Below are 14,723 nucleotides of genomic sequence, written 5' to 3' on the forward strand. Positions count from 1 at the left end.
GTGATTGGACTGAGACACGCTGTGGGTTCCTGGGTCATGGAATCCTCCTGCTGGCTTAGGCAGAAATGCCGTATTTCAGCCAGATGCCTTTAAAAATGATGTTTGCCACTTGTAGACTGCAAAGCAAGCAGTAATGGTGTCTCAGAGCAAACATAGATTACAAGGAGATCTTGTGCGCAGCTAGGAAGCTCTCCAGCAAGGAGCTGCCCCTATTCAGGGAGGAATTGCTCACAGCAGCATCCTTTACCTCAATGACACCACATTTGACACCCACAAGAGCCCACCGGCTTCTGTGCTCTTGTCGGAGCCGCACACTTCCAAACTGTTTAATGGCTGGCAGTATCTATCTGACCGTTCTTTATCACAACTGTAAACTATTGGGAGTGCTCTGGGCACTTCATTTTCATGAAATATGAGGCGATGCTATTGTCAAGCCAACAGAAGAGTTTATGACAAATTTCTCTTTCAGCTCCAGTTCAGAAGCGGGTTTTGGCATGATGCATGGGGACAGCAACATGTGCAATCATCAGGGGGCTGGTAAAATTGATGAAGATAGCATATCTGGGAAAGATAAACATGCTGTAGTCAGCACGATTAGGGCAAAGAGGCATCTCTCCAGAGCTTTGGGTTTAGGAACACCTCAGCACACAATGGCAGGAAGCAGCACATGACGTAGAATAACCAGCCTGCTTTACTCCCAGCTTAATCAGGTCATGGATTGTGGTCTCTTACATGGAGAGAGTGCAAAGGGGGATTTCTTGAGGTTAGGAATGGGGCAAGATTAATCCAAGTGTCGTTTAGGTAATTCCGTATGTATCTCTAAATTTTGCCCTCCTAAAACCCCATACTTAAGAGTTAAAATTTATTTCATTGTAAAGGCTTCTTCACTTATGGTTGTTGTTGTTGTTGGTTTATAGCTCACCCTTCACCATGAGGTCTCAGGGTGGGTCACAGAAATGTTAAAATACCAGGTAGAAGTCAATGTGCAAGAGGGATTTCTCCCTCTTCCAAATGTTCTGTCTGTGCAAGCATTTCAGCTTGCCAAATGGAATGATTCCCTGCCCCCTGCTCCTCCCTCTGTGTGCTGTTTTGGGGGTTCTCCACCCCCAAGCCAATTTCAGGAGACAGGCAAGAGGAGGAGAGGGGGAGAAATCGCTGTAGCACAAGTGGAAGTCCTTACGCCATCCTTCCATTGACAGGGTTGGTTTGGTGAATTCTGCCCACAATATTAAAAAAACGGTGTAAGATTATGCTTCCAGCTGTACACTCACAATATTCTTTATGTACACCTACGTAATTTTCTGACCATGGCACACACTGCAAATGCATGTTTCACACAGGTAGATTTTTTTGGTAAGACGTGATTGTCTGAGGTTCCCTGTTTGAGTGCAAACTTAGCAGATTTGCCACTTTTTGACATGCGGAACGGTCCCAAGTCCCAGTTGAGTTGAGGCTGGGTGTGTTTGTGGATAGGTGTGGCACAGAGAGCGAAAGAAAGTAGGGAGGAGGGGTATCTGGGCTGTGAGTGAGTTGATACAGACTCTACTCTTTGCAGTAAAAACATGGAAATCATGCAGATCTCTTCTAGCCTCGATGGCAGAGGAAACAGGTGGCCATCCAGATATTAGACTCCAGCTTCCATCAGCCGTCCGATAGAGGTGGCAATTGGGAGGACTGGAGGAGAAACCAGTTTATAAAACATATCAGAAACTTAAAACAGGACAAAATCAACCATTCAGCCAACACACAATTAAATTCAGTATTGCAAAAGGAATAATCTGAACTGAACTGATTAAGCACAATGCAAAAAGTAACTTAACACAGCAATAAATAAAAGATCTAGGTACTGGCCATACTGGACTCCAAGGAGCCTCAACAGTGTGGCTTAAATACAGTTTAGAGGGGTAGGGGGTCTTCCCACCAGGATAGACAATTTGCAGCTGGATTCCTCATCTCTTCCTCCCAGGAGGCTAACAGCAGCAAAATGGAAATCTTTTGGGGGGGATCAATGATGGTGAGTCCTCTTCCCCAGCTTCCCAGAGGTTCCAGCTGCTGGTGCTGTCCTTTCCTCATTTTTCTGGCCAGGCAAAAATGTTCTTATTTACATAGGCATTTTTAATCATTTTTTTCCACCATCTGAAATACTTTTAAAAACTCTCTGCCTTAAAAAGGGGGGGACTGTGCTAGTTGTTTTCTATGTATTTATTGTTGTTTTCATTTATGCAAACTGTGTCAAAATCACCAGTCAAAAAATCCTGCAAGTGTCTTGAGGTCATCAGTGAAACGTGGTACATAAGTAAGGCCAGTTGTTTGGCTGCAGGGGAGCAGAGGTGGTCTGCGGCACAAGTCAGACACCCGGGGTGCTTTATTGTGGGGTCAGTGCTCATCATACAATGAAGGGATTTTATTATTAATAATATTTTTTGCCGTTTCTACAGAGTGTGGTTGGCAACAAAATGCCAACCTGCATTTCCCACCTCCCATCGGATTCAGAGTTCTTCCAGACAGGGGAAGCCTGATAAGTAAAACAGGGAGGGGGGGACTACAACTATTCCCAGAGACCTGACTGCAGTATCTCAGTGACCCCTTGGCAAACAAAGCCCCTGTCTGGAAGCACCCCAGATTTCTATATTCAGTCACCTGGTCTGCGCGTAATGCTCGGCTCCTCGCTTAGATGCCATTTCTGGGCAGGCCCTTCTGTGACTCGCCAGCAATGCTGTCGCTGTCGCCCTGCGATGGTGCTTTTCTTTCTTCCACGAGCACCTGCTGTGTAATCTATGGGTGACTGAGGAGTTCAGGCAAAACCAGTCCATCTTACGCAGAGTGCTTTGTATCTTGCAGGAGCATCTGACAGACTTGAAAGAGGAACTTGATAAGGACGAATGCAAACAGGAGCCCGAAGTTATTTATGAGACCAACTGTCACTGGGAAAGTTGTGCGAAGGAGTATGATACTCAGGAGCAGCTTGTCCATGTAAGTGGTGTCAGGGAAGAGACACCAGTCATAAATTTCAGGGGAAGGGGGTGTCGTCCTCCCTTCATATCATGATGCTGTGCAGCCAGAAGTCATGCAGCGAGCTACTGAAAGGGGCCGGTCAGGGCACAGCATATGTAAACCCTGCCAAATCAGGTCAAACTCCCAGAAGGACCGAGCTACTGACTAGCTTTTGATGGATTATTTTGTATTTTTCTCAGCATTCCAGCTGCTAAGACTGAGAAACCCCGGTAACGATAAACAACCTGCCTAGATAATTATAAACAACTGTTGCCTGATGTTGAGGCATTCCCAACCCTTATTGTTAACTTGGAAACACTTGTCTTGTTTTGTCTGTTCCCTACAAAATGATGCTCAGGCTGAGGAAGTACATTGGATCTGGGAGCTTTGTCAGCATAGCTTTGGCTCTCTGAGATCATGCAGGACCTGGATGATTTCTGGGCTAGAGTATTGGTTGCCCAGCTTCTACAGACTGTGGTTTCCTTCCCTGACCTGGACCACAGGGTTTAAGCCCTGGGCCCCCTGTTATATTCATGTCAAAAATACTCTCTGTGGAAACAACAAAGTGAGATAAAACTGCCATTTTTCCTTCTCTCCATTTAGCAGAGATTTTGGGTTTGTCAGCTTTGCAAACTGACAGTTATCATCAATTTTAATAATGGGTGTAATGGTAAGAGGAATGGGGGCAGGGATAGGATGCACATCCCAAACATGACTGGCTTTTCTATTCTTTTTAAATCTGGCAAGATAAATCAGCATTAAAGCTAGTCTGCTTAGGGTGGATCTATTCTACACACACACACACACACACACACACACACACTACTTAAATTCAGCTTCCCCATTCACCACCTCACTGTGGAAACAATCTATGGCCTTTTAAACCAAGGGAGGGCAATTGTTTTTCTTTGTTACTATGGTATGCATTTCTGTGTTTTTATATTGTAAGCTGCTCCATGATCCGCAGATGAAGGCTGGTGTGGAAATTTAATAAATAACAATAGCCTGCATTTCCATTCTGGTTGCTATAGAAAATGTGAAGCCATCATGGAAAAGCAGTCCATTAAACACTTTTAGGAGGCTAGGTAATAGAAAATAAGCAGACTTGCCCCCTTTTCTCCACCAGTCTGCTTGGTTTCCATTTGGTTGCTGAGGAAGATACTTTTCTTTCTTTGTGGCTAGCATGGAAACAGTCCTCCTTTGGGCTGGCGGAGAAGAGACAGAGAGATCCATCAGTCCACTCACAGAACTGCTTGGAATTCCCTGTATTTGCTGAAATGAAGCGAGATGAACCACTGTTCTTTAATGCCCTTTCCCAGTAATATGTATTCCATGGGTCTTATTGATGGAAGGTTAGAACTAAGAGCTCTTCTGGATCAGGCCAGTATCCTCTTTGCCTGGGATATTAGCAGTAATATGTAGCCTTTGATAGCCTCCTTGTCCACCAAGAAAGTGGCACTGTCTTCCTTCTTCTTTTTTTAACAGCCTGACTTCTTCTTCTTCTTTCCTCTCCTTCCAGCATATCAATAATGATCACATTCATGGGGAGAAGAAGGAGTTTGTCTGCCGTTGGCAAGAGTGTACGCGGGAGCAGAAGCCATTCAAAGCACAGTACATGCTGGTAGTGCATATGCGAAGGCACACTGGGGAAAAGCCACACAAGTGCACGGTAAGATACTGAAACCATCAACATGCACACAGATTGATGTGTTGGATTGGTCGCATCATGCCCATTTAAGCACAGAGTAGAAATTAAGGTGGGAATCTTAAGACCTGCTTGGTAAAATGTATAAAGCCTATGTGCGCTGGTCTAAACCCTGCCTTCCCCATGTTTGCATACATAGCATGTAGATTCCTACACATGCATGCCCAATGTCTTCCCTACAGAGGATGTGTGTGTGTGAAGATTTTGGTTATTGGATGTACCCTACACTATGCCCATGCGTAGTGCAGGCTTGAGCAAGGACGTATGGTGCTTTATCCAACACAACAGGCACTGAACTCCTGCAGACCCACATAACACAATTCAGACCACAGATTCCACGAGCAGAGAGCAAATTGAATTGTGAAAGGAGTGTGCAGCACAAACATCACCCAATGAGCAGGACTCCAAAACTGCCCTTCTCCTGTTCTGGTGGATGAGCAAACTAGTTCTGTCTCTGATTTACTTCACCCACAAGGTATAGGGTTTCCTTGAAAGCCCCTCTGAGTAATTTAATCTAGGGATGGAGGCAATCTCCTTCTGCATTCTGGAAAGTTGCAGTCTAGCCAGGTTATCACCTCATAATCACTTGGCTACTACTCCTAACTCCCGAGTGAAGAACTCATTCCATATAGTGCCGTAATGTAAGTTAAAACCTCATCTGGTGGAGAGTTTGCTGTCCAGGTTCATTGTGTAGTGATTTTTCAATGTGTGCTTGGTCTTTGAAAGCAAACTGAGATGTGGAACCTGATTCAAACTGAACCAGAGACTAGGCTGGGGTGCAGTTTTTTTAGACACATCCTTTTTGAGAGAATTTGTGATGGAGTGAAGGAGATGCCTAACAACTTTTCAGATCTCAAATTTTTGGTACTTAGATTAAGATCAAAGCTGCCCTTAATCCATATTTCTGCCCAGAGTCGTTGTGTACTGCTTCAAAATAGCTGAACTACTAGTTATCTCTATCCAGTAACATACATTTTTCAGTGCAAAGAAATGGTACCTCAATGCACATGGAATGTCAGGGCAGCTCCACAGTTAAAGTGGCAGGATCTGCTGCCATTGCTGCACTAGGGATGTACTGGTGTTTACTGCAAACACATGAAGCATAGATAAAATATTTGTGTCACTAAATTAGGGCCTTCAGGCACATGTGCATGGCAGTTCGAAGATACAAGTGTGTTTACTATAGGAAACCCTGGTGTCTCCACAACTGTCATGCCTGCTGTGTAGAGAGTGCCTTAAGATAGCCATACAGAGTGGGCTGTGACTAAACATTCAGGCCCTCTGCTTTAAATCAGCTGCCCAGATTATGTGCATAGGGGGGTGGGGAAGCCCTTTACCCCCACAGCCTGCTCAGGAAAGATCTGCCTAGGAAATAATGTTCTTGGAGGAGGTGAAGATTGAAACCAGATGAGATGGAAAAATGCCTCCAGCTGATTAACACTCCTCTTTTGTTTTAGTTTGAGGGTTGCTCCAAAGCCTATTCGAGGCTAGAGAACTTGAAGACACACCTGAGGTCTCACACCGGTGAAAAACCTTACGTCTGTGAACATGAGGGCTGCAATAAGGCCTTTTCTAATGCTTCTGACCGAGCAAAACACCAGAACAGGACGCATTCCAATGAGGTAGGTGAAAGCCTTCACCAAAACAGGTAAAGGTGTTTTATTTTTATTTAAATGCTGCTAATAATATATTCTTTACACACTTGGATTTTCTATACAGAGCAAATTCCTACCATAATGATACACAACTCTTTTTAATATTTGCTGAGCTGCAAATGTAGACTATGCTAGTTTGATATTTAGATATTTATGAATGCCAGCCTAGAAACCACCACGCCGTTGAGCAGACATCCTCCCTAGCTTTGAGCCCACAGGCTGGTTCTTGCCACATGCCAAGCCCTTCCTAATCTGAGCAGCTCCTCGTATTTGCTGTTTTGGAATGAAGCCCCACGGAGCTAGGATCCAAGCCTAACGCAGTTCCTGCCTTGTGGACACGCAAGGCTAGAGCACAAGGCAAATGCTTTGTTAAGCCTTGCTAATGAAGATCCGTTATTAGGAGCTGGGGGAGGGCAGGAAATCACATTTATTGTAAAGCATGTGATGGTCTACTGCAAAAGGCTAATGCCGAGGTTGAAATTTATATTACCACTAATTAAGAAAATGGCAGGAAGGTGGGGTGCTCCAAAGTTCTGAAAACAGCTGTGACCGGGCCAGGTTTAGCCTCTACCCTCATTTGTAATGATTAATATGAATTACTATGAGTAAGTAGACTGGTATGGGTACAGGACTTTTAAAGTGACAACCTTAGCCTAGCCAACTTTGGGTGGCATCATGTTAGGGATCTCAGACTAATATGCCTGTTCATCTATTTTTAATCTCCTCTGCAAACGCAAGAGTTTCCTTTCGTACAAATATGGCAATGTGCTTGTTTCATTGCACAGGAGGGCTTGGAGGCAAGGTAGAGGGAGATGTTTAGAGAAAGAAAAGGGTTACAAAGATACTGGTAAGAAACGTGGCATAGGAGGGGGAACTGAGGTCTTTCTTTATTTTGAAAAATTAAGGTTGCAAAGTGATATGGCCATTTCAGAAACAGAACATATAATTTGCTTCATTAAGTAGTGCTGCATTTGTGTGGAATGGATTTGTTCCAGGCATGGAACAAAAAATGTTGTTTGAAGTTTCTACCCAAACAATTTTTATTGTTTTTCATGTAAATACAAGAAGTTTGAATGGGTGGAAGGGGAATTAGAGGCGCTGCAGGTTAGAAGTCAAGGGTAGGCAGTGGGAGCTCTGTGTGAGCACATTTCGTGTGTGTCAAACCAGCGCGCACACACACCGCAAAACCCATTGTGTATTACTTCTGATAAACAACTACTTTTGCAATGTTGTGGGGAACCTCCAGGCTGCAAACCCAATGCTGTCCTCTCTGCCTCTCTAGGGCACTGCCCCCTTCCCCATGCCTCCTCTCTCCATCCCATACCTCTCAGCCACCCTCCTCCATGCACTCTTTGAATGTGGCCTTGAGCTGCAATAATGCCTCTTACTTGTCTGGATGGAGAGAAAGCTGCATTGCGAGGCATGTAGAAATCTCTGGGTTTTCCATAAATGGAACGCAACCTACTATACAAAAGTAAGAGTCACATCATTGCTCATCATTACCTTTTGGTTCTGGAGCCCATGAAGGAATGCATGAAGGAATGAAGCCTTCAGGTTCCCCACTTGGGTTTTACAAGATGGTCAGTCACACTGATGAAGAAACAGAGTGGCTGGCCAGAGCGTCATCTATTCTCCAGAAAAGAGTGCCAGGTAAAATTCTCCCTCTTGACAATTGGCTGGACAGCAACTGTTACTCATCAGGGGAACTGCGATACTCAGTTCCCCAAAAGACCAGAACTGACTCTGGAGGACTCTGCAGAGGGGAAAGTTCAGTAACTTTCTGGAAGGAGTGGGGGTGAATTGTTTTTGGCAGAATTCCCAAGGTTGGCCCTAATGATGTGGAGTATGAGTGACTAATGAAGTCCTTTATTTCTTGCTTCCGATGCAAACCATTCTTCAGGCTTGAATCTGTTACCCTCCACTGATCTTCCCCTCCACTGTTCAAGCCAAACTGTGCAGCAGCCCACCTAACGTAGGAGGAGATAATAGCGGACATGAATTATTCTGGGGGGGGGGGGAAATAGGAAGCTGCCTTATACAGAATCAGACCACTCACCCGTCTCAGTATTGTCTACACTGACTGGCAGCAGCTGTCCATGATTTCAGGCAGGGGACATTCCCTACCTGGAGATGGTGAGGATTTAACCTGGGACCTTCTGAATGCAAAGCACAATGCTCTGCATCTACCAGGCAAAGAGATACTACATAGGACAAAGTAAATGCTCACTTCTTGCTAAAATTGGAAGAATGTATACAGTGGTGCCCCGCAAGACGAACGCCTCGCAAAACGAAAAACTCGCAAGATGAAAGAGTTTTTCGTTTTTGAGTTGTTCCGCAAGACGAATTTCCCTATGGGCTTGCTTCGCAAGAAGAAAGTCCATAGGGAAATCTCCGGGGACCTCTTTTAAATGCTGGCGGTGGGGAGCAAAGCCTTTCGCTCCCCTCCGGCCTTCAGAAGAGGTCCAGGAAGGCCAGCGGGGGCCGAAAGGCTTTGCTCCCCACCGCCAGCATTTTAAAAGCGGTCCGGGATAGCAGGGAATTGCGCTGCGCTTTCCCGCTATCCCGGACCGCTTTTAAAATGCTGGCCGTCGGGAGCAAAGACTTTCGCCCACTGCCGGCCTTCAGAAGAAGTCCTGAACCTCTTCTGAAGGCCGGCGGGGGGCAAAAGTCTTTGCTCCCCTCCACCTGCCTTCCCGGGATAGCGAAGACTTCTCTGCTGTCCCGGGCGATCTTAAAATGCTGGCGGGCGGCAGCGAAGTCTCCGCTGTCCCGGGGGCTTTTAAAATGCTGGGGGACAGCAGTGAAGCCTTCGCTGCCGCCCGCCAGCATTTTAAGATCGCCCGGGACAGCGGAGAAGTCTCCACTGTCCCGGGAAGGCAGGCGGGGGGGAAGCAAAGACTTTCGCCCCCCGCCGGCCTTCAGAAGAGGTCGGGGGACAGACTGTCCCCAGACCTGGTCTGAAGGCGGTTTCCATAGGAACGCATTGATTGATTTTCAATGCAATCCTATGGGAAACCGTGCTTTGCAAGACGAAAAACTCGCAAGATGAAAAGACTTGCGGAACGAATTAATTTCGTCTTGCGAGGCGCCACTGTACCTGCTTATTCTTTGGATGGACCGCTTCCAAGGTCCCAGTGGAAAAGTACTTTAAGCAGCTAGTTAGCCTGAAATGGCATTTTAAAATATGAATTCAGCCCTTCAGAAACAGTATCTCAGGGGCTATCCTGCTCTAACCGCATTTGTGCAAACGCACTCTGGATTTGGGAATGGATAAATTGCTGGCAGGGAGGTGAGGGGCAGGATACCTTCCTGTTTTCTTACTTCTCTTTCCAGCTGTGCAGTCCTTAACTTTGTTTGTGTTGTGGTTATCGGTGACTCATAGCTCCAATAGTTACAGCATTATCCTCTTCAAAAGCACTGCACGTCTGTGGATTCCACCGTGCAGCAATAACAGCTTACCCTCCTGACAGGTGATGGAGATGTGAGGGAGATCTGATGGCTTGTAAATCCAGTCTGGCTTGTCTCTCTGGCTCTCTGTAAAATAGGGTGCCTCTTTCCCTCCTGCTGGCCTCCCAGGCTACCATATTTCAGCAGAAAGGTTTCCTTGAAGAGATTCCCTGTACATCTCAGCCATATCCCATGCTAATCCTTGTTAACATTCCTGCGGCAACTGGAACAAATGCAAATCAAGCAAAATACTATTAGGCAAGGTGTTAGACTATTTTGGGTTGACACCCCAGGACAATTTCATCTATCCATCTGTACACAGACACACACCCTTCCTTACCAGCAGCCCAGGGCATATCAGTCCTAAGCAACTCAGAGAAAGACACTACATCTGGGGTATGAGAAAAGTTTTTCGGCACAACTGCATTTCAATTGATTTTTTTCAATGGTTTTTTTCAGACCCAGACTAAGTAATGCTAAAACTAGCTCCAGTGAGATTAATGGAACTTAAGTTAGTCACTCACAACTGAGTTCATTATTGATTTTGGTGGCCTGCTTTAACCATGACTAAGCCCAAACCAATGAAACTAGTCTGTCAGAGGGAGATCTGCACACAGCTATTACAGAATCTGCTGTATGTTGGATCAGTGCTTGCAAAAATCACTGCCTATTGAGAAATTCAAGCCGCTCCCAGGTCCGCTCCAAATTCACACCGACATTGTCATTCAAGCAAAATTGTCATTGAACTGTGTCTCGTATATTTCTGTCTGCTTCAGGTGTATAACTTTAGATGTGTTCCCATTGGCAGAAACCCTACGTCTGTAAAATTCCGGGCTGTACAAAGAGATACACAGACCCCAGTTCCCTCAGGAAACACGTGAAGACTGTGCACGGGCCAGAGGCCCATGTCACCAAGAAACAACGCAATGACGTTCACCTGAGACCGCCTGCACTGAAGGAAAACAGCGACAATGAAGCAAGTGCCAAGCAGAGTGGAAAGGCTTCAGACGAGCGGGCTGAGGCAAACAGCACCACCAGAGGCATGGAGGACTGCTTACAAGTCAAAACAATAAAGACGGAGAACTCTGTGGTAAGAACTTGCTTTGAAATACTGGTGATGACAATTAATGTGCCAAGTGGCAAATGAAGTTGCCTACTTTTCCCTACCACCACCTTTTCAAATCTCCCAGCTCAGATTTCACTAAGGCCCACCTATGATCCTATGCATATTTTCTTCTCTATGTGAAATATTCCAAAGGGTTGCAGCAATGATGCAATGTAAATTACAGCATTAACTGCTAACTGCTATAAGCATTTAGAAAAGCATTCTCTCACACTCTCTCTCCAGCTGGGTTTTAACTTTTGACAACAGAATTCATTCAAGATTTGCCTACACTTCCTTTTTGTATAAATCAGAGCTTGCTCTTAATAGACGGCACTCTCAATACCTTGCATTCAAGCAAAATATACCATGCCCAAAACATCCTTGGGATATGACCTCTTGCACTGTGTGCACACTGATGATGCAATAGAAATAATAATTAACCATGTCTACGTATTGTATTTTAAGAGGCCAAACATTCATTTACCTGTGTTGTGGATGTTGCTTATCTGCCATTATTTTTTGGTTCTCTCCATTGCTCCATCCGTACCCTTGGCCCTTTCCTTTTGTGCTGTCTGTGTTCTAACAACCTGTTCTTTCTCCTCTCTTAACTTTCTCTACTCTACTTCACAAGGACAGTCGGTACTAAGGTGAGCAAATACACTGTCTTTGTCATAGTCTCTGTACAAAAGACATAAAATGTGCATATCTGTCCAGGTGCCAAAGTAGAATGTGTGGGTGAAATAGCCATGGTCCATATTTCTTTCTACTTCATCCTTTCCATACTGGCATTTCAATAATTACTCCTTTTTATGGCTTACTTTCAATTCAGGCTGGAGTCAAATTTATCCAGGCACAAGGCAAAGCTGATCCGTTTAATATTCCAAGCAGTGGCAGCAATTATTAAATAAGACTTGTGTCGCACCATTAGCCTGTGTTGCAAACATAGCTGTTCTAGTGTACTGCTGTGGCATTACAGGTCATAGATTTCATGCATGATGACAGTCCTATGCTGTTGTGCCTGTTTCAGAGTTTACTTTGCTACAGATAGCATTGCCAACATCTCCTGGTTAGCATCTCTCCACTTCTCTAGTAAATGTGGGGCTCTATGGAGCCCTGTGACCTTCTCTTTTCACAGCAAATATATTGTTCTTAGGTGGGCAATGGAAAGAACTGTCCACCCACTCACCCTGCTGTATTCTGTAGAACTGAGATGTTGTGAAAAAGAAGGAAACCTTTAAACCAAGTGTCATCTGGCATTCCAGCTCTACAGCCATCTAGGATCAGCAATCGTAAATCATCATTCCATAGCCTGGACAGCAAAGAGCTTTTCCTTTGAGCCAGCAGAAAACATTTAACCTTTATTGCAAATAAATTACTTAATGTGAAATATACCTCCTAATAAAAAAAACATTTACCAAACCTAAGCCTGCAAATCATGCCCTTATCTGTCTATAAAGACTGTCGGACAAGCATGTAAGGGGTCCTTTGAACCATGAGTCGTGCACTGTGCCTGAAGCTTTTGGGGCTTGATTCTGCTGCAGACAAACAGGCACACTGTAGAGTTTGTGGAGCGGGGAAGATCTTCTAATGTTCCAGGTTTATCTCAGAAAAGCATCAAGAGCTTAAGTTTCTTGAATGAGCACATACAGTTCTTCCAAGTTAACAGAAAAGAAAATCCACCCTCAGGCCTTTTAGCTCCCTGATGTTTACATACCCGTGCTTGAAAAAGGCATACAAATTAGCTTAATCACTTATCTTATGGAAAACCTGTGTCCACACTACAGTGCCATCACACTTGCAGGCAATAATGAACACATTGGCTTTATCACCTAATGAGGATTTGTTTACACAGAAAACAGACCTGGCTTAGTTAAGTTTGATTGAAGCCTGGGGCTGGGGTGACTGCTTGGTATGGCTTTTAATTCTTTTAATGTACAAAATTCCAGTGATGCAAGATAGACACTAAAAAGTTCTACAACTGTTTCAAAACTGATGATTGCTAAGTTAAACATTACCATGAGCATCCCGTTTTGTAGTACTAGTTGTATAAATAAATACAGTTGAAAAGATACTGGAATGAATAATACACATTTTAAGTATATGCCAATCCACAAAGCCCTTTGTATAGGCCAAGTGGTGAAAACAGGTTACCCAGCTAAAATAACCAGTCCCAATTCATTCAGTCGTGGGGAGCCTGAGCAACAACAAAAATAAAACAAATTTTCACAATGAAATTATGCTCTTTAAAAAATAAAATAAATGCAGGATTAAGTTGTACAAGTTTGCCTTTTAAAAGGTTTGTTTTCATAAATCCCCCCAAGTGCCTCTTATTTTAAGTACTTTTTGATGCTGTTCATTACAATGCTATTTTTCTTATTCGTATTTGAGTAATTTTGTCTCACTGGAGGGAGACTGGAATATTACATTATGGAAGTTATGAAGGTCTTTTATCTTTCTTCCTGTAATATTGATTCATTATTACAGTGGTACCTCACGTTACATACACTTCAGGTTACATACGCTTCAGGTTACAGACTCCGCTAACCCAGAAATAGTATCTCGGGTTAAGAACTTTGCTTCAGGATGAGAACAGAAATCGTGCTCTGGTGGTGCAGTGGCAGCGGGAAGCCCTATTAGCTAAAGTGGTCTTCAGGTTAAGAACGGACCTCCAGAACTAATTAAGTACTTAACCCGAGGTACTACTGTATTATCATTATCATCAGAAGCTGCTTTGGATGGGCTCTGCCCCCCAAAAGCACCATATAAATATTTTAAAATAAAAAATTTTTTGCCCTTTCTGTGATCTAATCCAATAGGTTTTGTTAACACTTGTGGTTTTTGCCAGCAACATTGCAAGATCACATCTGATGCGATGATGTCATGGACACCTCTAAACAAAACCATGCTGGTCACCATGGCTAATCGGAGTAACAATGTGGGCAGAATATGGCAGAAGGCAGGGGTGAAAAGGAAGAGAGTGCTACAATGGTGCAGAGAAGAAGGAGCAACCACAGAAAGGAAAGGGTGGTGGAACAACGGAAGTTTTCTGCAAGCTTATGCATTTTTTTCTAGTAATTTGCTTGCCTTGCCTTGATCCTGCTAGTTTTGTGGATGTGAACTGTGAAATGAGAAAATTTGGTGCAGCCGTAATAGATGTTAGCAAAGCAAAGCTGATACTGGGGAAGAACCATCACATTGATGGTTCACATGCTGTACTGTTTTAACACTGATTGGGAGCCGCCCAGAGTGGCTGGGGAAGCTCAGCCAGATGGGCGGGGTATAAATAATAAATTATTATTATTATATTATTATTATTATTGATGCCAACCTCCTCCTCTTTCTTTGTTTTCTCTAAGATGTATCAGTCCAGTCCTGGTGGCCAATCCTCATGCAGCAGTGAACCATCACCACTTGGGAGCACCAACAACAATGACAGTGGAGTCGAAATGAACATGCACAGTGGGGGAAGTCTGGGGGACCTGACCGCGTTGGAAGATGGCACTCCTGTTGTAGACTCGACGGTCTCATCTGGTAATTCAACCGTCAGTCTGCAGCTGAGGAAACAAATGACAACCATGCAACGCCTTGAGCAGCTCAAGAAAGAGAAACTCAGGACAGTGAAGGATTCTTGCTCGTGGGTGAATCCGGCCCCACAAGTCAGAAATACCAAGCTGCCTCCCATCCCAGGCAATGGTAAGTCTGGCCACTGTTTGAGATCTGTCCATAAGCATTAACTCAGCTGAGTTGGTTAGAGCAGTGTTTCCCAACCTTGGGCCTCCAGATGTTTTTGGCCTACAACTCCCATCATCCCTAGCTA

General features: G+C 44.4%; 1 protein-coding gene and 1 long non-coding RNA gene across 2 annotated transcripts in view; one reads left to right on the plus strand and one right to left on the minus strand.

Moving 5' to 3' along the window:
* Positions 1 to 14,723, plus strand: part of GLI2 (GLI family zinc finger 2) — a 185,156-nt gene that overhangs the window by 164,411 nt on the left and 6,022 nt on the right. Inside the window, exons 9-13 of the mRNA XM_081885514.1 lie at positions 2,842 to 2,973; positions 4,514 to 4,663; positions 6,157 to 6,321; positions 10,610 to 10,891; positions 14,263 to 14,599. Of these exons, the coding sequence (XP_081741640.1) occupies positions 2,842 to 2,973; positions 4,514 to 4,663; positions 6,157 to 6,321; positions 10,610 to 10,891; positions 14,263 to 14,599 (1,066 nt within the window). The remainder of the gene's footprint in view (positions 1 to 2,841; positions 2,974 to 4,513; positions 4,664 to 6,156; positions 6,322 to 10,609; positions 10,892 to 14,262; positions 14,600 to 14,723) is intronic.
* Positions 9,455 to 14,723, minus strand: part of LOC309355369 — a 36,304-nt gene continuing 31,035 nt past the window's right edge. Inside the window, exon 4 of the long non-coding RNA XR_014162520.1 lies at positions 9,455 to 10,024. This is a non-coding gene — a long non-coding RNA (uncharacterized lncRNA). The remainder of the gene's footprint in view (positions 10,025 to 14,723) is intronic.

This window comes from Podarcis melisellensis (genome assembly GCF_964234715.1).
Source record: "Podarcis melisellensis genome assembly, chromosome: 1".
Classification (NCBI taxonomy): Eukaryota; Metazoa; Chordata; class Lepidosauria; order Squamata; family Lacertidae; genus Podarcis; species Podarcis melisellensis.